The sequence below is a fragment of the Lipotes vexillifer genome, unplaced genomic scaffold (genome assembly GCF_000442215.2).
Source record: "Lipotes vexillifer unplaced genomic scaffold, Lipotes_vexillifer_v1.1 scaffold680, whole genome shotgun sequence".
Lineage (NCBI taxonomy): Eukaryota > Metazoa > Chordata > Mammalia > Artiodactyla > Lipotidae > Lipotes > Lipotes vexillifer.
This window is the reverse complement of record NW_006780838.1, coordinates 1433450-1459906: the sequence shown is the minus strand read 5'-3', so window position 1 is coordinate 1459906 and position 26457 is coordinate 1433450. Positions and strand designations below refer to the sequence as shown.

At 46.4% G+C, this 26457-nt stretch overlaps 1 protein-coding gene across 1 annotated transcript in view; it reads right to left on the bottom strand.

Moving 5' to 3' along the window:
• SMG6 (SMG6 nonsense mediated mRNA decay factor) overlaps positions 1–26457 on the bottom strand; it is a 242306-nt gene that overhangs the window by 117534 nt on the left and 98315 nt on the right. The window contains exons 11-13 of the mRNA XM_007454196.1: positions 24175–24291; positions 16034–16202; positions 4011–4212 (exon numbers count right to left, since the gene is read on the bottom strand). Of these exons, the coding sequence (XP_007454258.1) occupies positions 4011–4212; positions 16034–16202; positions 24175–24291 (488 nt within the window). The remainder of the gene's footprint in view (positions 1–4010; positions 4213–16033; positions 16203–24174; positions 24292–26457) is intronic.

Here is a 26457-nt window from a genome sequence, read left to right as displayed (position 1 = left end):
GAACCCGTGTCCCCTGCATCGGCAGGCGGACTCTCAACCACTGCGCCACCAGGGAAGCCCCTCTCCACATTATTTTGAAGCAAATCCTAGATGTCAAACCATTCCTAAGAACATGAAGTTCTGAAGTCATACAGACAAGGATTCTAATCCTGTACTTCCTCACTTAGCTACATAACCTTGGATAAGCTACTTAACCTCTGAATTTAGGTGCTGAGCAGCCACTCAACGAACCCAAGATCACTTTCTCCTAGTTGGCTCTAATTTTCAACATCTGTGATGTTTCTCTCTAAATGTAACCAGCTCCATTCTATTGCTTTTACCCTAATCTGTACTCTTTATCTTACTTTTGGATAATCCCAACAGCAACCTGTTTTCTCACCTCTTACTCATCCCATACCTGGGTTTTCTACCATGGTTTGTTTCTTTCAGGCAGAATATTAATCCTGTAAGATGTTCAGTAAATCAGAAAGATCAAGGGTGAAGCAGATTTGGGAAAGATAGCAAAGGGTATCCCCCTCGCAATGTACACCACATTAAAACTCCAGGAAGTCTTTCAGTAATGGATTCTGTCTAATATTGTGTTACCCTAACTTACATGACTGTGACTCTTTTTTTTCACCTAACTATTAAGAACCTATAAAACTAGAGTTTCGGGGAACATGCTTGGGAAATACAGTGATAGGTTAATGCCAAATCAGTGCTCCTTGAGCAATGCCTTCATTGGGAAACTACCAACTCTACAAAATTTCAAGAGTTCCTCCTATAGGTTCAAATTAACTTAGGTTGCTTCTCACATCTTTGTATATGCCGTTAAGCTGTCTCCCAAACTAGGAGGGTGTTTGCCTTGTATGTCTGGATTTCTCTTGTGTGTGCAGGTGTGTAATATAGGCCGCTCAGTGAATGCCTGTTGAGTGAGCACCCAGGCTGGACCAAACATGGACTAATCTCCACCAGCAGTGAAACTGCTCATGCTGCTGCTACAAAGTCTTTGAGATACTTTACGTTTCTTAGTAGTGAACACTAGAAGCTGGAGAAGATGTCTATCTTCTTCAGATATCTAAAAGGTCAAGAGTTCCTAAAAAGTGCCTCTGGACACATCCATACTAATCTTCCAGGTCAACCATGGAGATGTTTCCTATGTTTCCATCATTCTTCACTCCTCTCTTGAGCCTCAGTTGTCTCTTTTATAAAATGAAGGTACGAATACCTACTTGGCAGGCATATTGTGAGGACTTAATGAAACACTGGACAGAATTACCTCGTCCTGGGACTGATACATGCTAGATATTCAAGAGATGTTATTTTTCTCTGCCATGGAGAATAAAGCAGAGAAAAAGGAAAAGGAAGGCATGTAACATCTTATATAGGGTAGCCAGGGAAGACCTCTCCAACAAGGTGGCATTGAGAAGGCAGTGAGAGTGCCACACAGGTATCTGGGGACGGGGTGTCCCAGGTTAAGAGGAAAGCAAGTACAAAGACCCTGAGGCACGAGCGTGTGACTTGTCTGAGGAACAGCGAGGACACCTATGTGACTAGGGCATACTGGGCACAAGGAAAGCAGTAGGAGCTGGATCAGAGCGTGAACAAAGAAGTGACATGATCTTATTGATGTTTTAAAAAGATCATTCCAGTGGCTGTGTTGAAAACAGACTGCAGAGTAGGAGGAGGGAGGAATAAGAGAAACCAGTCAGAAGGCATTTTGTTGAATCGAACTAGGGTGTAGTGGTAAGAAAGAGTTGCATTTGCGTTTATTTTGAGGGTAAGGAAGACGTGGATTGCTGACGGATTAGTTATGGAGGTGTGAGAAGAAGAGAGGAGCCAAGAATAACCCCAAGAATTTTGACATGAGCACCCCCAAAGTCAAAGCTGCCATTTACCGAGATGGGAAGAACTGAAGAAAGACCAGGTTTGGGGGAGACGTTGTGTTGGGCACACCTATTCCACAGTCCTTGAAGTGGAGACCCACCTTAGCCTCAAAGAGCTGTGACTGCCCCGGGCAGCCTGTGATTCATGACCACAGGCTGAGGGCATGGACCACTGGCTCTGTGGTCTTCTTGCCAGGTCATATATTGTATTTACCATACACTGTACCGTGCACATGTATCATACGCTAACACTAAAGCTGGGAGAGCTGATGAGAAAACAGGGCTTAGCAAGCCTAAAGCTGGACAGGACTCCTTCCTTGTTCTGCACTGAAAGACAGCTGACCCAATCGCCAACTCCCAAAAGCACACTCCAGAGTCAAGACCACCCTGTGATCACAGAAAAACAGTACGTACTAGGATTCCCCTGGCCCAAGCCATGGCTACCCAGTTTCTCTTCCAACTCTTCTAACTGAACATCTTCCACAAATTCTGAACTTTGTTAGCTGTCCTCTGCCTCACACACTACAACTCCCACATTATTATTCCCTTCTGAGACTAGAAGAGCAGGATTTTATTCCAACATTTCATTGGAAAAGCATAAAATGAGTACTCCTTTTGAGAGACAAAGGTTCTCACATTCCCAATATTAGCCATTAAATGTACCCAAAGAGTATGAGCTTTTGATATGTCAATGTCTAGAACCTTTATCTACATATAGAAATGTAACCATAGGGAATATATGAAAAAAATTCTGCTATACGGAATCACCTGTTTATAGTAGTTCAAAAATTCAGGACAGTCCCTTGGTTCAATAAAGCAAAGACTGGTTAAAGAAATCTTGGCACAGAAAAGAATACTAAGTGATCATCAAAAATGATTCCAAATAAGAATACATTAAAAGATTCTACGTGAAAAAAGCAAATTATAAATAACATGTATAATATGTTTTTTTGTTTTTTTGTTAAAAAAACAGTTTTTTTTGTTAAAAAAAAAGTGTGTGTTTATACCATAAGTTAAATATGATTGTATATAATTAGCAAAAATAACAGTTGTGTTACCAGTTGGTAGAGGGATTGTGGATACGTTTTTCTTCTTTTTACTTGTCTACAAGGAACATATATTCTTTTTTCACTAAGAATGAGTAAAAAAAATTTTTATATTCAACATAAAATCTCTCATATTTGTAGTTTATGCTTAGAATTTAGTTTTTACTATCTGATATTAAAAAAAAAACAAAAAAACAAAAAACAACTACCTACACCTCTATACATACTTCATCTAGGCCGAAAGACTTCCTTCTGAGAAGCCACTTGTGGACTCTCCACCAAAAGGCTCTCCCCTGGGGGATGTGATGCTAACAACTCCACAGAGGGGTCAGTCACTGAGTTCCCCTGCTCAGCACAGGAGACCCTGCTCCCAGGGTCTGTGGGCACGACTTCCCCAGCCTAGCAACCGCTACACAGGAGTGTGAAGCAGAACGGACTGCTCTACTCTCCACACCTGGCCACAGACCCAACTGTTAAGCAGAGACTACGAGTTCCACAGTCCCCACCAGCGCAACAGGCAATGGGCTTTGTTTTCTATAAACAGACAGACGAGGAAAAAGTTCAGGTTAAAACACAGTCCTCGGAGGAAGGAAAATAGCAACCAGGCAGCGGGGAATGCTTCATACTCCTAAAAGCTTTTTCTGTAAGTTAACACATGGTGTCTGCTTCTCTCTAGTCACCTATTTATCACTCTCCTCCTTAGAGAAGGGAAAAAGCCCTGGCTGTTTTCCTAGTGCAGTTTTGTGGCTGGGGGGAAGGATGAAAGGGGGGAGGAAGGAGGGTGCTTTAAGCATGATGCAAACCATTTGGAGCTGAGTGAGAGCACTGCCAACACAAGCTGCACTATTTAAACAAGTGAGGAAATGATCGTATATACAACATGCCAGTGAGCGCACACACACACCAAAGGAAGTCGAGAGGGCTTTTTTTTCAGGACGCAGAGCTGGATGTCAGCGGCTAAAAGGTCGATATTTTCCCTTAACACCCTTCTCAATGACTTAATCATGTTCCGTTTGCACAGAAAACTTCCCAAGAATAAAAAGGTCTGGAGAATTAAGAGGAGGGGTGAATGGGGAGGGATGTTTGGCCTGGGGCTGACCTTATCCGAGGTTTTCTCCACGTAGCAGGGGTCCTGAGGGGCAGCCAGCAAGGGTACAAAGCCCGAGAGAAGCCGATCCTCTTCCAGGATAAGGAGGGTGAGGTCATCGTCCGGGTCCTTGTACAGTGGCACCTCAGACTGATTCACTGCAGTCAGTATGTTACAGAAATCAGCCAGCATCGACCAGACATCCACAGCAACCCTGTGAGAAAGAAGGTAAGAAAAGAAGAGCAGCTCTAAAGAGGGACCAGTTAAAGTATTCTAAGCACTTGTGGGCAAGGAGGTACTCGTGGCACTTGCTGTCTACGGCTGGCATCTGCCAGGAAATCTAACCCAAAACGCTAGGATACAAAATTGCGCCCGTGGCAGTAATCTGGTGGGTGTGTGTCCATCTATGCAAAGTTGAAATTGATTAGGGGGAGTTTTTAATCCTAACCAGAAAGGAAAAAGAACTTAAGAGAATCAGTTGCCTAATGCAGGTCCTGTCACCTTTCCAGACAGTGTGCCTGAGACACTTATTCAAACACTCAAGACAACCAGTGCCTGAGGCAGCTCCCAGAATTCCCCTACTCCTGTCCAGCCAAGTATATGCCACACAGACAGCAACACAGTGCCAATCTCCCCTCTCCCCACACAGCCAGAGGGGCCAGTTACACCAGGCAAAGAGTCATGTGGTTATTACCTCCCACCCCAGTCCCCTACAATGCTTTAGAAATCTCTTCCTACATATAAGTAGGAAAACAATCAAACAAACCCACCAAAAACCACATTCCTGGCCTGCCAAGATCTTCCCAAGAGGGTAAAGCTTCCCATGCATTTCAGTCGACAAACCAGTATCAGTGCTGTCTTGGCCGACCCTCTCCTCTCCCTCACCTGTGGAAGGTTAGATATAGGGTGACCAACTGTTCTGGTTTGCCTGGGATTTGTCCCAATTTTAGCACCCAAAGTCCCATGTCACCAGAAACCCCTCAGTCCTGGGCAAACTGGGATGGCTGCTCATTCCTAATTGCACATCACCAAGTCCTGGTTGAACCTAACAAATCTTGAAAATCCAAAGTCTAGCTCTCCCCATTTCAAACTCCAGGGCAGAATTAGAAAAAGAAGGTTCATTTCTCTGGTCACCATCATTTGTCAAAAATCTACTGTGGTTCATATCCCTGCTTTGATGGGTGCTAATGATCCTTAAGAGCTTTCATTTTTGTCTGCACAGGACACAGCTCAAATAGCCAAACTGCAGTCAGATCCAGGGCTTGCCAAATCTATAGGCCCTGGGCTGTACAAGACTTGGCTCCCTTTTCCAGAAGACTACCTTAACCAGGGACTCTGGAACAGGGAGTGCCCTATGGATGCTAAGCTGTACTCTAAAAGGAGTGAGCTGCATAGAAGAACAAAGAAAAGCTTTACAATTAGGCTCAAGAGGTGGAGGGGCAAGAGGCAAGAAGCAAAGAGAGCTATAAGAGCGAGCTACATCCTGGAATCTTCCCAGAGGAGTTACTGCGCATGAGCCAAATCTGCTAGGGAGGGGCCTCAAACCCAAGCAATGTGTTTCTCCTGCAGACTGGGAGCCTTTGGGAGATGGCAGAGAAGAGGGCATTCAAGGGACATGACACTGAAGGTGATGCTGGAGGAGAAAGTGCGATAGAGGTGTGGGGACTCCTTGACTGGCTCCAGGTGGAAGGAGGCTGCACTGGTTTATTTACTGTAATCACTGCACTAGGAAAAGGCAATGAAATGAAACATCTTGTTTTCAAGAGTGTCCTGGGAACCAGGCGGAACACAGCTCCATTAATCATACAACGGCACATAATCAACACACATGTACTGCACAAGTAACTCGCCTCACAGGCTTTGCCCAGGAAAAAGAACATGTTTGGGAAGAATCACCAGAGGGACAAGAGTTTTCTAAAGCCTCTCTCTGCACAGACACCGACAACCAGGCTCATTCACAAAGCTCCATCTTTTGGCTCGGCTGAGTTTGGCTGTCAGAAATGTTTAAATATGGAAAAAAATAAACAGTTGCAACACGTTTTAGTGCAGAGATCTGCCTGAGCCCCTTTGTGATGTAATGGGAAACGCAGCATTCAGGCTACCAGCTGTAGAATAAACAGAACTTCGAGGGTTAAAAGGAACTGAACTTTCCACGACCCCATCTGCAGAGAAGAAAATAATAAGAGGAATGATGCACTGCCCCACAGCTCTGATAGTTTATCCTCCGGTCCCGGCTGCAGAGACAAGCACCGGATGTGATAGGGCTGCTCAGGGCCGCCTCCGAGGTTAGCGCTGCCCATGGGAGACGCACAGGGAGGCTCTTCCAGCTCCCCGCTTCCTCCCCCAGTGCCCTGCTGGCCACTTGAGCCCACTGCCTGAGTCTGATCCCACAGCGCTGGTGAGCTCTGGCCAACAGGCACTGCTCGGCTGCAGAGCAGCAATTTGGAAAATAAACAGGAAAGACGACAGTGAGAAGGAAGAAGGTGAAAAGTCTCCCAGCTGAATTCTTGGCTTGGGGGCCTTGGTTGGTGCTGTGCAGGTCAAGGCTGCTTCAGGACGTGGATGGGGGTGGGGGGTGAGGGCAGCAGCATCTCCAGCCAGGGAAAGGCAGCAGAAAATTACCCACGGCTGCCACAATGGGAGGCCCCACATCCCTCTCTCATCCTCCCACCCCTACCATCTTGGATCCAAGATGAAGGAATATGTGGTACCATGTGGTTCTCATTACCATGCTCCCTGTCCCCTAAGGCTCAGATAAACCAAAACTGACTCCTCCCAGCGGCTGCTGGCCACTACTAGGGACCCCTGCCCACATCTGCCTTTTGCCCATTACCACCCACCTTGTGCCAAAACCTTAAGACTCACTGCACAAATGAAGTGGATGAGTGTTCCTACCCTAGTATTGATTTGTAAGATAGCAGCTGATGCCAAAAGACACAGGAAGTATCCTGAGTTCCCAACTCAGAAATGCAAAGTGGCCCAAGGGCCAAGCTAGACTGAGCAGAACCAAGGGAATACACAAAATGCTCCGATGAAGGGTCATTTCTGCCCTGATCCCGTCAGACTGGTGTGTGATTCTGAGTGGCCACTTTCTTCTGGTATTGCAGTGGGACGGCCCCCGATCACTTCACATATCATCAGTTCTCTCCTCTCTCACTGAGCACCACGAACATGAACACAACTGACTGGGCACCCATGGACCATACGGTGACCCCCACAGAGGGTGGGGCAGAAGGGAGTGTCAGGAAACTAATACTAAAAGGAAGAGGTACTCTGAAAAACTAGGTGAGATGTCTGAACTCAGAAGTTAAGATATTTGCAGAAGTATGAGGTGATTCCTGGAACCTGGGCAACATCACCTCAGCTTACCCCGATCAGGCCCCTGGGCTGAGAGGTCAGTTCCATGGGTGAACACAGGGTTTCCTGTCTGAGAAGGGGAAAAGTTCGCCTTTTCCTGCTCTAGTCCTCACCCCAGCTGGGAGTGCCTTCCAACCTTCACCCCAATCTAGTCCTTGGATTCTAAGGATTCAAGGCTGGCCTGGGCCAAGGAGCCCAAAGTCAAATTCTGGTGGCCGAGAGGAACTTTAAACAGCTCCCAATCTTCTAGAAATGCCTGGGAAATGACTCCCCAAAAGAGTTTTCAGACATTTTCAAGCCACCTTTGGTTCTAAATGGACCCTCTAGAGTGCTATAGGCTTGGGCAAGTCCCTCTGGCTTGTTGTGGTCCCAACTCATACTTTGGGAAAGCTCCCAGAGTCCAAAAAAATCCCACCAAACAGACACAAGGCAGCCAGAGAACATGAAACTGCATTCGTGGTTCTCAGAATGGTGGCAAGGGAGCCTCTCAAGCAGCTGTGATATGACTAGTGAGCAGGGATCAGCAGTTGCAGGGTGACCTGGGGGCCCAACCCCACAGAACACACCACACACCAGGAAAGCAGACCTCTGGCTGGAGTCTGAACAGCAGATCCTAGCTTGGGACAGACCAGCAGTGGCTACTTATAGGTATGCACTCAGGACCAAGGCTCACCCACTTCCCCACAGACATGCATTCACTTACTCCACCAGGAAAGGAAAAAAATAAGAGTTAATTTACTTTTTATTGCCTCAGAATTCCAAGGTTTAATGTAGCTGTCAGTTTGAGTACAGTGCAGCTGCCGGCCGATACAATGAAGCCCAGGCCAGCCCAGGTGACTAGGGAAACACATTTCACAGAAATGAACCAATACACACACTGTTGGCTGGTTGTTTGAGGGGATATTGACTTGGGGAATCAGATTAAACCTTCAGGCTGGGGTTAGTTCTGCAAACAGCATTAGAAAAGCAGCTTCAGTCCAAGGAACTGAGAAGTCCTGATCTCAGGTGGACCAGTGGGTTTCTGTGTTTCTACCATTTTGGAGTTTTCTCATACGACCTGTTACTCAACTACGTCATGCTCGGAAAGATTAAGGTGTGAGATATGCAAGGCAAGTTATACCACAACAACCTATCTCTTTCCTAGAACTCAGAAAGAAAGGTAGATGGGCCAGCTTTATAGGGAAGAGGTCAAGAATGAACTTTTCTGCAAACTCCATCCGAGGACGGGACTGAAGGAGGAAGACAGTTTGGAGAATGGAGTACTAAGGCCCGACCAGGGCTCAGGCCATCCTTCTGGCAAGTCTAAGGAGGACTGAGCCCTCACACACCCCTTCGTATTTTTACTGGGGGAACAGGCTGACTGGTGATTAATATCAAGTACAATGACCCCATGTTACAAGCCTGCAGGGGCCTGTGGAGGTGGCCATTTCCTGTGTAATACCAGCTTGTTTAAACACTAACATTCAAACTCCACAGCTGCAGAACAAACCCGGAAAGAGGTGAGTGAGAAGAAGCCCTGCATTGTGTTTTGGAGCTACGGAAGATCAGAGAGGTGGTACAGATGGGAAACGAGTTGGGTCTTTTGGTTTCTGGGGTGAGACGCTCTGGAAATACAGCTAAGATGGCACAGAAACGAGGCACAAAGAAACTGAAAAAGAGAAAGTCCATGGACTGTAATCACAAAAGGGGAAAGGCAAAAGGCCACAGCAAGAGAAATATTCTTAAGACATGTAATATCCTCATCATGTTATAGCCCACAACTCTTCACGCGGGGTTCAATGGCCAGCACAAGACCACTGTAGCCCTGGAGGACCTCCCACCCCACTGGACAAAACTGCAGGAAGTGAGCAGATAATAACAGAAATGGACCTGAATCCAACAAGTCTGGCAGAGTCAAAAGAATAGTACCTGGGTTTGAAATAGCTTAGTACGCTCCTTGGAAAGCCAGGATGTCATGCCAACTCTGTTCTCAGAAGGCCGAGGATCTGGTTCTGGTATCAGGGCAGCTCAACGGAATGGGGTAGAGACTGGGGGAGGGTAGGAGGAGAACTATGCAGCTCCCTCTGAGACTTAGGAGCTACAGTGTATTTTCCAGATGCCACCATGATATAAACCGGAGACAAAGTTATCAGGGATCACTATTCTAGGAGTTAAGACATGGGCAGCAAGATACCATCCTCCAAGAATAATAGCTGCTTATTAGGTGACCGCTAAAAAATACAAGACTCAGTTAAAGAAGATCCTTTCTGCCTTCCTAATTTATACAAACAAGTCAACGTGGGCCCTTGGAAGAGTGCCCAACTTAAATTAATTCTGCCCAGTAGGGCAAAATCAATCTGCAGCTCAGTCACCCTGCACTACTCGAAGAACACAAACTTCACGTTCTAAGCAGTGCAGCTGGAGCCCTATGGCCAACAACAGGTCACGGTAACCTCATTCCAGGATTTCTCAAGTACCTCTAACTGTGCCTCCCTCAACCTCTCTCTAGGTCAGTGCCTATGTGACTTCAGTTCTCCCAAGCTACACTCAGATGTATAGCCTCTGTCGCATCACTGTGGTGTGTTAAACCCATCAGCACTGTGTGTTTGGGAAAGAGCAGCCCCCAGGGGACCTTGACATCGCCACGGCATGAGTGGAGCCCTCGGCGGCCTCCCTGGTGCGGATTCTCACGGTTCCTGCCTCTCTAAATTTTTATCTGTAACCACTCCAACACGTCTTCTTAGTTTAGCACACACTGGACCCAAATAACCTCAGCCCAGAGCTGGAAAGTACTCTCCCTGGGGTCAGCGGCTGTACCCTGCTGGGGTCAGACTGGAGCCTTGGGCCAACACCCCTTCCTCTCACAAGAAGTCCTGTGGGAGGAGTGGGGAGGGGACAGCGGCTCCTGCCGTGGGAGAGATCACGTGTGCCCCACACTCAGCACTTGGAGGAAGAGGAACCCCCTGGTGCCAGGCTATAGTGCTGACGCCCCAACCCGGAGCCAGGGAGACTGGGTGGGGAGCCAGGGTAGCAAAGGGGCTTCCCACAGTCACCACCACTTCCTTCAGGGAAGTGCTGATGGACTATTACTTAGTGACCTCCCAAAATGCCCTTCTGGGAAGACGTATTAAGCGTCCTTGAAGGGGTGCCGATTAGACTTGGGATTAGTTCTTATTTCAGAACTGCCCTATGAGGGTGAGTGAATGAGCTGCTTTTTAACTCAAGAATTTCTATCTCGTCTACAGGGTCAATACATGTAGGCTCCCTGCGGAAATGAGCTTACTGCATACTCCCTCCATATCCCCATGTCTCCCTATGTGACGGCACCTCAGAGGGCTCCCTACAAGCCCTCTCCAGCATGCTCTGTAGACTATACAAGACAAGCCATGGAAAAGCAGCAAGTCCAGGAATTTCTGGAGTTTTTTTTTTTTTAACAGTGCTCCAATCCAACAGTGTGATAAATGCATCCGAGCTACAATTAGGAAGATATATAGCATCAGAATGCGAAGGTCTGGGCAGCCTGGTGAAACGCGGGCTCTCCAGAGCCCCAGCTATGTTTCCCATTATGTAACCCTGGTCATGGGCAGACAGCCAGACTCCAAATGAAAAAGAGACTCTGGCTTGGCACTGGTTCTATTTTCCTATCCTCATTCGGGGTCAGCGCAGTGTCATACAGCTGCAGAGAAAGCTCTGGGGATTAAACCTGGGAAAGCCTCCAAGACCAGGACCTGGGTTCAAGTACCAGCTGAAAGCAATAAACCAACTGCCACAGCTGGGCTAGGTTTGGATGTTCTCAAAGTCCCCTGACTCTTTCACTTACTGAGAACTAGAGATCAAGATGAGGGAAGATTTGGCTTCAGCAGAGACTATGCAATGAGGTAGGTTGTCCCACTGCCCCAGCCTTGCCAAAGGTCCTGGGGTGCAAGGGGGCTATGCTTAGGCTCGAGGAAGCCTGTTGCTCTGCTCCTCTCCACCACCTGACGTTCACAACTTGCCTCAGGCTCATTTGGTAAAGCGGGGAGTAGCTGCCCCTCCCCTCTAACAAGAGGCCTGGCACAGAAACTGTGCTCCCCACTCCACCCCCACCCCCATAAGTAGACGGCCCCTCCAAACACTGTGGTCTGTTCTAACCAGACCAAAGCACTCTACACTGCCTTTTACAGTGGCTCAAGGCAACTTTCCACGCCCTGCTACAATCCTCTGTACCAAAAATCTCCTGGGATATAAAGCCATCCTATTACAACTCCTAACAGATACAAATGGGAAGTCAATGTACTTACGTGCTGACTCCAGCACACACACCTACTAAGTGCCACTGCTGTGGGAAGGCACAAACAGCCCTGAAATCCTGCCCTTGTCACTCTGCAGTGTCAGTGAAGCTCTGTCATCATCATTCTAAGTGGTCCATATGTGCCTAAGTGGCTACTGCCTAGGAAAAGTAAACTTGACCAGAAAGAAGAGGAATATGGGCAAAGGAGAGAGAACCAAGGAGACTACTGATGCGCTTTAGAATTCCCCTGAAAAAGTGGAGGTGCCTCGAAATGACTAACTGTGCAAGGAGAGATGGTAACACAATGAAAGACAGAAAGAGAATGAAGGGAGTAAGATTACACAAGGGTCCAAATGTGTCAAGGAGACAATTTGGGAGTAGGGAGTTTCTGGAGGAGAAGCAAACTACAATGTAGGCTATCTGGTCACCTTATCATAGGATCAGTGAGGAATCTGTCTTTGCAGAGAACAAATGCAGGCGAAGACCAATGAAAACATGCAAAGGAGAGGCGTTAAGTGGAAGCCATTTCCTTCCTACTCTCTTGAGAGCGTTCCTAAACCCTCCAAAATGAAGAGCAGCACAAGGACCTTCAGAGTGTCAGAGGGATGACTGTTCTGACATCTACAGAACTGTCTGGAGTATGTTATTCCCTATGGCCTTAAAAGAAAAGGCTCCACAGTATGGAAGATCAGTGGGTATAAGATGTCACTTTGAAACCTACAGAAGAACCGCCCACCGTACCTTGCCAATCTCTCAACCACAGTATTCACTCGGTGAGTGTTAGGCAGTTACATGAGAAACTAGCAAGAAGGGAGGTAAATTCTTATTCCACTTTCCACTGCTTGGATCTGAAGGCTATGAGGTGGGATGACCCTCAGTGGTGGTCAGACCAGGTTTGTTCTGTCCAACAGTGGCACCAGCCCTCAAACCACCATGCCTTGTGGTCAGGCCCCAGGATGGCAGAGCCCCTCCCTTATACTTAAACTTGCATTCCAGAGACAACCAGCCACTGATCCTGATTGCAAAGGGAGGCAGTGCAGAAGGGGACTCCATTTTCTACCACACTGACTTCTCCAGCCTAAACTGGACTCATCAAAAAGTAAGTTACAGCTACAGGAACTTGTTTACTAAGCAATCAGATTCAACATATTATTTGGTCAGATTTGCTATCCTTGTGCAGAGAAGTCTGGAAAGACTAAGCAAATTTGATTCGAGTGTCCCGACCCCCTCTGCCTTTCTGTAGCCTTGGAGGTGAAGCCCAGCTGGGGATGGATGTAACTTGGACCACATGCCCAGCTGCAGATTGAGCCCTTGCCCAAAGATGGGCAGCAGCTCGCATGAGCCGGCAACAGGCCATTTGCTCCAGCATCCACAGAGAAAACAGATTCAGCACCTCAAGCAAATGAAGCCCAGCACTTCCTGTGTGAGGTTTCCATTTCCTCAGCCAAACAAAAGCCAAAGGGAGCAGGAGAGGGAGGAGGGATAAAGGGAGACAGGTCGCAGAAGAGAGTTAGCAGGCCTGATGGCCAGGATATGGGCAAACAGGGGCTGGGTGGACCATATCTAAGGTTGTGAGGTGGGGTGACCCAGAAGGCCCAAGCTCCAGGGACAGACAGTCTGCCTCCCCACCCCCCGAGAGGAAGGGAGGAACACTCCGTGACCCCTGCACATGCTCAGAAGCAGTGGCTTCATATACTTGGAGAGCAGAGCCCTTCCTTGTCAATTTCTTTCCAAAACTGCAAATTGCCTAATCGGCATCTTAGATTAAGGGTCTGAAAACTTTGAGGCTGTACATGTTAACTCTTCAGTGAACACTGCTGGGAAACAGCTGCCCCCTAGCCAGCAGATCGGTCTGTTCCTTTGTGTGTCCACAGCTCCTCAGCTCAAGCTCAACCCCGGCTCATGCGGCCTCAGCCTGGAGTGCATTTTGAAACCTAGAAGGGCTCACAGCAAAGATGCAAAGATTTGTTTGATGCTGTGAGCATCACTCACATGGTTACAGAGCTAGAGCTGGGGGGGCCTGGGGAGGGCAGGCTTAATGGTCCAGGGGTGCTTCCTGGGGTGAGGAGCAAGGAAGAAATGGGACGAAGGAAATGTAGGAAAGAGTCAGACTACATAGTCCACACAGAAGGGTCCAACTGCTGGCCAGAATCTCTGCTGCAGTCTTCCCTCTGTGGGTCACCCATGAGTCTGGGAGACTCACATGGCTGGTCCCCAGCCCAGAGAAGCACCCCTCCCCACTCCCTAGAAATGCCACTGGCACCATCCTAGGTATCCATCCTCCATCGTCCAGTATTTTCCCCCTCCCAGGGAAGAGCACTGGAGAAGAATGATGAGATGCTGGGTGTGGATGCTTGTTCCCAAACACACATATATACACCCAACACAGAGCCTGAAGGAACTCTGAGTGCACTACACCTGCCAGAGACCACAGTACAGCAGATGGGGGAGGGAGGAATGGAGGGAGGGGAGAAAGGGAGAAGGAAAAGTTAAACAGAGAGAAAGAGAGACAGAAACACCAAGGGAGAGACAGATAGGAAGACAGAAAGAGTAAGGGAGAGGGAGGGAGAGAGACGGACAGTCAACAGAGTTGACCAGAAACAGGCACCTACGTGCACACACATTAGGACACTCTTACGCAAACACAAACACACACACAGTGACCCTAACATACAGAAGAACAAGACACATAGGAACATGGATATAGATGAGGAGCTGGCAACCTTCTTCTATAATGGGATAGAGAGTAAATAGTTCTGGCTCTGCAGACCATACGGTCTCTGTCATAACTACTCAACTCCACTGCTGCAGTGTGAAAGCAGCCATAGACAAAGTGTAAACAAACAAGCATGGCTGTGTTCCAATACAATTTTATGGACACTGAAATGGGACTTTCATATACTTTTCACAAGTCATGAAGTCTTACTCTTTTTATTTTATTTTTTCAACCATTTAAAAATGTAAACCATTCTGAGCTCATGGGCCATAGCTTGCTGACCCCTGAAACAGATACACAAACAGCAGAGAGAGACAAACAGAGTCAGGCAAAGAGGCAGGCAGGGACAAGCCAAGACAAGCTGAGACAGGCAGGAGGGACAGGCAGAGGCAGGCAGGGAGACACAGGCGAGGCAGGTGGATACAGGCAGCCCCTGTAACTACATATACAGAAATCCCCTGCCCCCCAACAGAGAGACCTAGACTGACACACAGAGACATACTCACAGACAAATATGGACAAGGACACAGGCAGTCCCGGGCACAGACATTCAGGAACATATACGAACACTCCCACAGGACACAGCCACACGCAGAGAGACATGGACAGGACCAAAGCAGACATGGTCTGACATGGCCCAAGAATCAGACATAGACATATATATGAACACACAGACATGGAGACAGACACACTGTGTCTGTGAAACAGATTCCTCACGGGGACACAGGAACCCTGTAAAGAGATCCACACACAAGGATAGACAGAGACGCAGACACAGTTATGGACACAGCACATGGACACACATACATAGACACACATGGAAAGGCACACCAAAAGAGCCTTCGATAGACAAATCCCCAGGGACGGACGGACGCACACACACACACACACACACACACACACACACACACACACACACCCTCACACTCAGACACACACAACCAGACACACATAGACAACCAGACCCAAACAGGCACACCCAGATCTACAACTCACACATCACTACAAACACAAGAAGTAGCCCTAGCTGGCTGCACAGCAACGTGAATGTACCATGCCACTGACTGTATGCTTAAAAATGGTTAAGATGGCAAACTTTGCCACATATACATATTTTACCACATGTCATATGGACACACAAAAAGATCTACAGAGAAACACCCAGCAGACACACATATTCCCCAGATCAACACATCCCACATCAACACAAAGAGACAGGGAGAGGGGGCGGGATGTACTGCGGGGACAGGGACGAAGTGAGTGGGAGAGAGGGGTGCATGCTCTCACCATTCCCCACATACTACAACGTCGTGAGAGGAAGACAAGGAGACAGAGTGCGCAGGACAGCACGAGAAGCAGCAAGAGCCTGAGAGATGCACAGAGATAGACAAAAAGGGAGAAAAAGAAACAAAGTCTCTCACACACACTGACTGACACCCACCCAGACTCAGCAGGCAGCTGCCGAGACGGTGAGTATGAACAGTACGCACAGTAAAAGTTAGCAAGATCAAGGGGAAGGAACGAAACAGAGCAAGCTATGGTGTGAGAGAAAGACTGAGAGGAGGAGCAACAGGCAAAAACAACCCAATACGTCAGAGGACGAGGAGGGCGTCGGGGACGGGGAAACCCCAAGTTCAAATGAAGAGGGAAGACAGACACAAGCGGGCTGCGGGACGGGGGCTGTGGGCACACGGGTGGGCAAGGCTGACTCACTGTGAGGGCAGATCCAGGGATGTGGGCGGAGGATTCCAGGTGTCTGGATAGCCGAGCATCCAGTCTGACCAGACTTTCACACTGGGGAGCAGTTCCTTCAGGTCGGGGACGAAGGAAGACACCTTGATGTCATCTTGATCCTCCTCCTCCTCAGGAGAGGACAGCTGAGCTGCAGAGGCAAAGGGTGAGAACTGGGCCTAGGCCTGCTGCGGCCCCCGAGTGAGGCCTGGGGCACTGGGACGGCAGCAAGCTCTTAGGGAAGAGAGACCAAGTCCACAGGAGAGCTGGGCCCAGAAGCAAAGAACAAGTGGCAGCAACTGAGAGGATTCTGAAAAGCAGGACAAAGAGAGAACCAGGGCACCGGGTCCGCCCTGCAGACAGCTGTCTCTGCTCCACCTGTGGCCTGGCTGTAGCTGCTACCCTGGCCTCCAGCCCCTGCCCCCACCCACTTTTAGCCTTCCTCCAGCACAGTGCTGAGATGGCACCAGGGTTCATGCCCAAACTGTACGACCTGAATTTGATGGTGAGGACGTATCAGAGAAACCCAGATTTTAGGGCATTCTACAAAGTAAATCTCCTGTACACTTCAAAAATGTTAAGACCATGAAGGACAAAGGAAGACAGAAAAACCATTCCAGATTGCAAGAGACTAAAGAGACATGACATCTAAATGCAAAGTGTGATCCTGGAATGGATCCTAGACCAGAAAGAAACTTTTTTCTTCAAATTCTTTTTGGGACAACTGGTACAAACTCAATAAGGCCTGTAGATTCAATAATAGTACTCTATCAATGCTGGCTTCCTGATTGTGATAAGAGTCCTGTGATATAAGAGAATGTCCTCATGACTAGGAAATACACAGTCAAGTATTTGGGGGGAAAAAGCTACCATGTCCGTAACTTACAATCAAATGGTTCATAAAAAAAAAAAATAACAGGGACTTCCCTGGTGGCACAGTGGTTAAGATTCCACCTGCCAATGCAGGGGACACGGGTTCGAGCCCTGTTCCGGGAAGATCCCACATGCTGTGGAGCAACTAAGCCCGTGTGCCACAACTACTGAGCCGGCCCTCCAGAGCCCGTGAGCCACAACTACTGAGCCTGTGTGCTGCAACTACTAAAGCCCACACACCTAGAGCCTGCGCTCTGCAACAAGAAGCCCGTGCACCACAACCAAGAGTAGCCCCCGTTCGCCACAACTAGAGAAAGCCCACGCACAGCAACAAAGATCCAACACAGCCAAAAATAAAATAAAACAAATAAATTTTAAAAATAAGTAACAATAACCATTAGGTATAGGTGTGTGTGTGGAAAGAGAGAGAACTTAAAGCAAATATGGTAAAATGTTATCAATTAGGGAATCTGGGTGAAGGGTATGTAAGAGAGCTGTTGTTAGTTTTATTCTTGCAACTCTTCTGTAAATTTGAAATTGTTTCCAAATAGTTACCCCTACCGTCCCTCCAAAAAACAGGCAGTCCCGGAGGCTAGAGGCATTCACAAAAGCTGATGCGGGGTTCAAGACGGCAGAGTAGGAGGACATGCGCTCACTCCCTCTTGCAAGAGCACTGGAATCACAACTAATGCTGAACAATCATCAACAGGAAGACACTGGAACTCACCAAAAAGATACCCCACATCCAAAGACAAAGGAGAAGCCACAATGAGACGGTAGGAGGGGCGCAATCACAATAAAATCAAATCCCATAACTGCTGCGTGGGTGACTCACAAACTGGAGAACACTTATACTACAGAAGTCCACCCAGTGGAGTGAAGGTTCTGAGTCCCACGTCACGCTTCCCAACCTGGGGATCTGGCAACAGGAGGAGGAATTCCTAGAGAATGAGATTTTGAAGGCTAGCGGGATTTGACTGCAGGACTTCTACAGGACTGGGGGAAACAGAGACTCCACTCTTGGAGGGCACACACAAAGTAGTGTGCGCATCAGGACCCAGGGGAAGGAGCAGTGACCCCAGAGGAGACTGAACCAGACCTACCTGCCTGTGTTGGAGGATCTCCTGCAGAGGCAGGGGATGGCTCACCGTGGGGACAAGGACACTGGCAGCAGAAGTTCTTCTGGGAAGTACTCCTTGGTTGAGCCCTCCCAGAGTCCGCCATTAGCACCACCAAAGACCCGGTAGGCTCCAGTGCTGGGTAGCCTCAGGCCAAACAACCAACAGGGAGGGAACCCAGCCTCACCCATCAGCAAACAAGCGGATTAAAGTTTTACTGAGCTCTGCCCAGGAGAACAACACCCAGCTCTACCCACCACCCGTCCCCCCCATCAGGAAGCTTGCACAAGCCTCTTAGATAGCCTCATCCAACAGAGGGCAGACAGCAGAAGCAAGAAGAACTACAATTCTGCAGCCTGTGGAAGGAAAACCACATTCACAGAAAGACAGACAAAATGAAAAGGCAGAGGACTATGTACCAGATGAAGGAACAAGATAAAAGCCCAGAAAAGCAACTAAATGAAGTGGAGATAGGCAACCTTCCAGAAATAGAATTCAGAATAATGAGAGTGAAGATGATCCAGGACCTCAGAAAAAGAATGGAGGCAAAGATCAAGAAGATGCAAGAAATGAAGACCTAGAAGAAATAAAGAACAAACACCTAGAAGAATTAAAGAACAAACAAACAGAGAGGAACAATACAATAACTGAAATGAAAAATACACCAGAAGGCATCAATAGCAGAATAACTGAGGCAGAAGAACGGATAAGTGACCTGGAAGACAGAATGGTGGAATTCACTGCCGCAGAACAGAATAAAGAAAAAAGAATGAGCAGAAATGAAGACAGCATAAGAGACCCCTGGGACAACATTAAATGCAACAACATTCACATTACAGGGGTCCCAGAAGAAGAAGAGAGAGAGAAAGCACCCAAGAAAATATGTGAAGAGATTATAGTCGAAAACTTCGCTAACATGGGAAAGGAAATAGCCACCCAAGCCCAGGAAGCGCAGAGTACCAGGCAGGATAAACCCAAGGAGAAACACGCCGAGACACATAGTAATCAAATTGACAAAAAATAAAGACAAAGAAAAATTATTGAAAGCAACAAGGGAAAAATGACAAATAACACACAAGGGAACTCCCATAAGGTTAACAGCTGATTTCTCAGCAGAAACTCTACAAGCCAGTAGGAGTGGCATGATATACTTAAAGCGATGAAAGGGAAGAACCTACAACCAAGATTACTCTACCTGGCAAGGATCTCATTCAGATTCAATGGAGAAATCAAAAGCTTTACAGACAAGCAAAAGCTAAGAGAATTCAGCACCACCAAACCAGCTCTACAACAAATGCTAAAGGAACTTCTCTAAGCAGGAAACACAAGAGAAGGAAAGGACCTACAAAAACAAATGCAAAACAATTAAGAAAATGGTAATAGGAACATACAAATTGATAATTACCTCAAACGTGAATGGATTAAATGCTCCAACCAAAAGACACAGGCTTGCTGAATGGACACAAAAACAAGACTCATATATATGCTGTCTACAAGAGACCCACTTCAGACCTAGGGACACGTACAGACTGAAAGTGAGGGGATGGAAAAAGATATTCCATGCAAATGGAAATCAAAAGAAAGCTGAAGTAGCAAGAGTCATATCAGATAAAATAGACTTTAAAATAAAGACTGTTACAATAGACAAGAAGGACACTACATAATGATCAAGGGATCAATCCAAGAAGAAGATATAACAATTATAAAAATATATGCACCTAACATAGGAGCACCTCAATACATAAGGCAGCTGCTAACGGCTATAAAAGAGGAAATCAACACTAACACAATAATAGTGGGGGACTTTAACACCTCACTTACACCAATGGACAGATCATCTAGACAGAAAATTAATAAGGGAACACAAGTTTTAAATGACACAATAAACTAGATAGATTTAATCGATATTTATAGGACATTCCATCCAAAAACAGCAGATTACACTTTCTTCTCAAGTGCACACAGAACATTCTCCAGGACAGATCACATCTTGGGTCATAAATCAAGCCTCGGTAAATTTAAGAAAACTGAAATCATATCAAGTATCTTTTCCGACCACAATGCTATCAGGTTAAAAATCAATTACAGGGAAAAAAAACATAAAAACCACAAACACAGTGAGGCTAAACAATACGTTACTAAATAACCAAGAGATCACTGAAGAAATCAAAGAGGAAATCAAAAAATACCTAGAGAGAAATTACAACAAAAACACGACAATCCAAAAACCTGTGGGATGTAGCAAAAGCAGTTCTAAGAGGGAAGTTTATACCAATACAAGCCTACCTCAAGAAGCAAGAAAAATCTCAAATAAACCATCCCACCTTACATCTAAAGGAACTGGAGAAAGAAGAACAAACAAAACCCAAAGTTAGTAGAAGGCAAGAAATCATAAAGATCAGAGCAGAAATAAATGAAATAGAAACAAAGAAAACAATAGCAAAGATCAATAAAACTAAAAGATGGTACTTTGAGAAGATAAACAAAATTGATAAACCTTCAGCTACACTCATCAAGAAAAAGAGGGAGAGGACTCAAATCAATAAAATTAGAAATGAAAAAGGAGAAGTTACAAGACACCACAGAAATACAAAGCATTATAAGAGACTACTACAAGCAACACTATGCCAGTGAAATGGACAACCTGGAAGAAATGGACAAATTCTTAGAAAGGTATAAAGTTCCAAGACTGAACAAGGAAGAAATAGAAAATATGAACAGACCAATCACAAGTAATGAAATTGAAACTGTGATTAAAAATCTTCCAACAAACAAAAGTCCAGGACTAGATGGCTTCACAGGTGAATTCCATCAAACATTTAGAGAAGAGCTAACACCCATCTTTCTCCACTCTTCCAAAAAACTGCAGAGCAAGGAACACTCCCAAACTCATTCTACGAGGCCACCATCACCCTGATACCAAAACCAGACAAAGATACTACAAAAATAGAAAATTACAGACCAATATCACGGATGAATACAGATGCAAAAATCCTCGACAAAATACTAGCAAACAGAATCCAACAACACATTAAAAGGATCATACACCATGATCAAGTGGAATTTATCCCAGGGATGCAAGGATTCTTCAATATATGCAAACCAAACAGTGTGATACACCATATTAACAAATTGAAGAATAAAAACCATATGATCATCTCAATAGATGCAGAAAAAGCTTTTGACAAAATTCAATACCCATTTATGATAAAAACTCTCCAGAAAGTGGGCACAGAGGGAACCTACCTCAACGTAATAAAGGCCATATACGACAAACCCACAGCAAACATCATCCTCAACGGTGAAAAACTGAAAGCATTTCCACTAAGATCAGGAACAAGACAAGGATGTCCACTCTCACCACTCTTATTCAACATAGTTCTGGAAGTCCTAGCCACTGCAATCAGAGAGGAAAAAGAAATAAAAGGAACCCAAATTGGAAAAGAAGTAGTGAAACTGTCACTGTTTGCAGATGACATGATACTACACATAGAAAATCCTAAAGAGGCCACCAGAAAACTACTAGAGCTAATCAATGAATTTGGTAATGTTGCAGGGTACAAAATGAATGCACAGAAATCTCTTGCATTCCTATACACCAACAATGAAAGATCAGAAAGAGAAATTAAGGAAACAATCCCATTCACCAGTGCAATAAAAAGAATAAAATACCTAGGAATACACCTACCTGAGGAGGTAAAAGACCTATACTCAGAAAACTATAAGACACTGATGAAAGAAATCAAAGATGACACAAACAGATGGAGAGATATAACATGTTCTTGGATTTTAAGAATCAATATTGTGGGAATGACTAAACTACCCAAAGCAATCTACAGATTCAATGCAATCCCTATCACACTACCAGTGGCATTTTTTACAGAAATAGAACAAGAAATCTTAAAATTTGTATGGAGACACAAAAGACCCCCAAAAGCCAAAGCAGTCTTGAGGGAAAAAAACGGAACTGGAGGAATCAGACTGCCTGACTCCAGACTATACTACAAAGCTACAGTAATCAAGACAATATGGTACTGGCACAAAAACAGAAATATAGATCAATGGAACAGGATAGAAAGCCCAGAGATAAACCCACGCACCTATGGTCAACTAATCTATGACAAAGGAGACAAGGATATACAGTGGAGAAAAGACAGTTTCTTCAATAAGTGGTGCTGGGAAAACAGGATAGCTACATGTAAAAGAATGAAATTAGAACACTCCCTAACACCATACACAAAAATAAACTCAAAATGGATTAGAGACCTAAATGTAAAACCGGACACTATAAAACTCTTGCATTGCTGGTGGGAATGTAAATTGATAAAGCCACTACGGAGAACAGTATGGAGGTTCCTTAAAAAACTAAAAATAGGGCTTCCCTGGTGGCGCAGTGGTTGAGAGTCCGCCTGCCGATTCAGGGGACGCAGGTTCGTGCCCCGGTCCGGGAAGATTCCACATGCCGTGGAGCGGCTGGGCCCGTGAGCCATGGCTGCTGAGCCTGCCCGTCTGGAGCCTGTGCTCCGCAACGGGAGAGACCACAGCGGTGAGAGGCCCGCATACCGCGAAAAAAACAAAAACAAAAAAACACCTAAAAATAGAATTACCATATGACCCAGCAATCCCACTACTGGGCATATTCCCAGAGAAAACCATAATTCAAAAAGACACACGCGGGCTTCCCTGGTGGCGCAGTGGTTAAGAATCTACCTGTCAATGCAAGGGACGCGGGTTTGAGCCCTGGCCCAGGAAGATCCCACATGCTGCGGAGCAACTATGCCTGTGCGCCACAACTACTGAGCCTGAGCTCTAGAGCCTGCAAGCCACAACTACTGAGTCCACGTGCCACAGCTACTGAAGCCTGCGCGCCTAGAGCCTGTGCTCCGCAACAAGAGAAGCCACAACAATGAGGAGTCGGCGCACCACAACGAAGAGTAGCCCCCGCTCACCACAAGTAGAGAAAGCCTGCACACAGCAACGAAGATCCAACACAGCCAAAAGCCAAAAGCCAAAAATAAAATAAATAATTTATATATATTAAAAAAAAGACACATGCACCCCAATGTTCATTGCAGCACTATTTACAATAGCCAGGACATGGAAGCAACCTAAATGCCCATCGACAGATGAATGGATAAAGAAGATGTGGTACATATATACAATGGAATATTACTGAGCCATAAAAAGGAACGAAATTGGGTCATTTGTAGAGACCTGGATGGATGTCATACAGTGTCATACAGAGTGAAGTAAGTCAGAAAGAGAAAAACAAATATCGTGTATTAACGCATATATGTGGAACCTGGAAAAATGGTACAGATGAACCAGTTTGCAGGGCAGAAATAGACACACAGATGTAGAGAACAAACGTATGGACACCAAGGGGGGGAAAGTGGAGGTGGGGGGTGGTGGTGGTGGTGGGATGAATTGGGAGATTGGGATTGACATGTATACACTGATGTGTATAAAATGGATAACTAATAAGAACCTGCTGTATAAAAAATTAATTAAATTTAAAAATTAAAAAAAAAAAAGCTGATGTGGCAGGGGAACAACAGACGGGCCTCACCACTCATCAAAACTAATCCAGAAGCTGAAAGAAAGGTACACCCTTCAGACCTACCTTACACGGCTCAGCAATCAGGCTTGGAATTCTAAGGGCAGCCTTAATGGATAAGGGGACACTACTCAAAGGGCTAAAAAGAACCCCTGCTCTGGTCCAGTGAGTCTACCGGGATGGCTGGTCCACAGTGGTTATAGCCCCCACCAGGAACCTGACAAACAGGGACATACAGATAGAGGGGGAAACCAAAACATGGATTATGAACACCAAGGGAAACTCATTTTTCTTTCTTTCTTTTTGTTTTAAAGTTGCAGGAACACGCAGTAGTTCAGAGGTACGTTGAAAATCCTAACTATTAAAGGTGAAAAGAGAGAGAGGAGGAAAGAGGCCTCCTCTCCTTTCTACAAGAAGGAAAGAGGGCCATAGAGGAAATGGGACTAGTTAGGTGGGCAAAAGGAAGCCTGGAGTAGAGGGAGAAGACGCAGAGAAAGCAGCGTGGCATTCTGAGCTTGTCTGGGCAGGACCCAGGAGCTGGGACGTCCACCAGTCAGGGCCCCTCATCTGCTTACCTTTGGCTGATTCCTTCAGTAAGTCGGTGCAGCGCTGCACCAGGAGAGAAAACATGGCCAGGCCCAGGGCTGCGGCTTGCTCCTGGATCACAGAGCGACACTCCTCCGAGAAGCAGTCTGAGCAGGAGCAAAGGGAAATCCATCAGTATCCTGGGGGCTAAGGGCTCCTCTTCCCTACCTTACTAGGTGCAAGTCCTTGCTTGTATCACCGAGCTCCTTGCCCTTCATCTAAGACTGGTGTTGTAATATTCCCTCTCTCAAAGGGTAGTCGAAAGGCTAAATAAAGTAATGCATGTGAAGCACTTACCACGATGACCGGCCTGTGGGTAAGCACTCAATAAGGTTATTATAAGGCTCACTTGTGTAAATTCTGTAACACATCACTTCCCCAGGATCAGTTACCCCAAGGTGAGCAGCCTGAGCCACACCTGCATGCTCTCTGCCTTTGGTTGCCTGCTGAGGATGTGAAGCAACAGCAACAAGAAGTCGTATTTAATTAACTCAGTCTCTCTAATGTATACATAGCGGGAATACAATCACCAATTAAGATAAAAAAATACACATTTAAAAGTAATCATCTTGAATCACCAACCTTCGGTTCCATCCTTACCTTCTCTCTGTTCCTCCTCCTCAGAGAACACACATGAAACAAATAACCTATTTTCACTGCATGAGTTAACTTTATATAGGACAGTGCATGACACATACATAATAAGCACTTAATCGGTGTTAGCTTTAATTTTCACAAGTTCTCTCCCCTAAGGCTAAGAAATAAATCTGGTTTCCAATACTAGCACCCTATCCCCCTCACTTTCTCAGCCTGCCCAACTTCCCTCTGGCTGCAGGTCAGGGAAAGGAGCCACCTTGGTGGTGGCCAGGGCTATTCTTTAGCGGGAGCTACATACACACCTTCAAACCACTGCCTGTACCTGCCACTTGTCCGTGGCCCTCCCTGATAGGCACATCATCCAGACTTGAGAGAAACAGGCGACAAACAGAAGGCAGCAGTCCAGCCTGCAGCCTCAGCGCAGGAGACACCCTATACGCACAGGAGACGGAATCAGGGGCCAGGCTCGCTTGCTTTGGCAGCAGCTGATCTGTTAATTCCTTCTGTCTGAATACAGGAGAACTCCCAGAATCTCCAGGTGTTAAAAGGATAATTAGCCACATGTTTGATCTCTGTCCCTGCTTGCATTTTAACCTCAGTAGCCAAGGGGGAGCCCTCCTGCCTCTCCCCTCATTGATACTCATCTTTCCAGTGGGGCCTAATTGAAGTCTTTACTCCAGGAGATGCTACACAACCACAGTTATTCCTAACCATCTTGGCCACAGGAGCAAACATGACTGGAGTATGCAAAGCCAGCCCCAAACCACTTCAGAAAGCCCTGGGGGTGAGAAGGAACAGGCTGCTGTTCAGAAGGTCCCAACATATGAATAGCATCAGTGTAGCAACTCATCTATAGTGGCTTTCCTACCATCCTTCCAGATGCCCAATGGTCCCAAATGTCACCCTCTAACTTTCCAGTTAAACTGTGGCAGGCAGTAAGGAAGTGGTAACAATCCATGTGATTAGAATAGATCACCAGTCTCATTCTTCTTCTGGTAAGGCCCTAAACCTGTGCTAAAGAGACAAAAAACAAGCATCTAAGAACAAAGCGGAGGGAGGATGGAAAGTAGGGAAGGGGAAGATGTGTAAGCCATCCCAAGGAAAAGTTGCCAACTTCTCTCCTCCACCCTCCACCTATAGTAAATAGGCAACAGGACTGCCTGTACCACCCCAGCTCAGCCCAGGCCCCTGCCAAGCATGGCCAGCAGCCTGCCTCTAATTAACAACAAATCCCAGAATGGGAGAATAAGTCCATAACAGAGGGAACTAGGAGAGGAGGAGTAGAGGCCACATCCTGGTAGTTGACACACTGAGTACACATTAGTGTCTCCTCATCCAGTGGGCATCTTAGGCAGAAGTTACCTGCACATAGAAGGCCCTCAGAAGGGATGGAGGGGGGTATCTTAGCTCCAAGGACTGGCAGAAGCCCAAGACTACAAGAAGACACTCTCATCAGCCTCGATAAGGATAAGATGGGGCAAAGGGAGATTACTTCCACCAAGACCATTTCTATTTGTATGATGAACATCACCCTCAGGTTAGATTCCTTCTCAGAGTGCACAGGGCTAGGGCTCAAGGGGTAGAACTAACTGCTTAAGAACAATGACACTGAGGCCTCTGGGGAGTCCAGGCTGGCTCCTTTTTAAAGCTTCTTGCAATACGGTCTGGGGACCAGG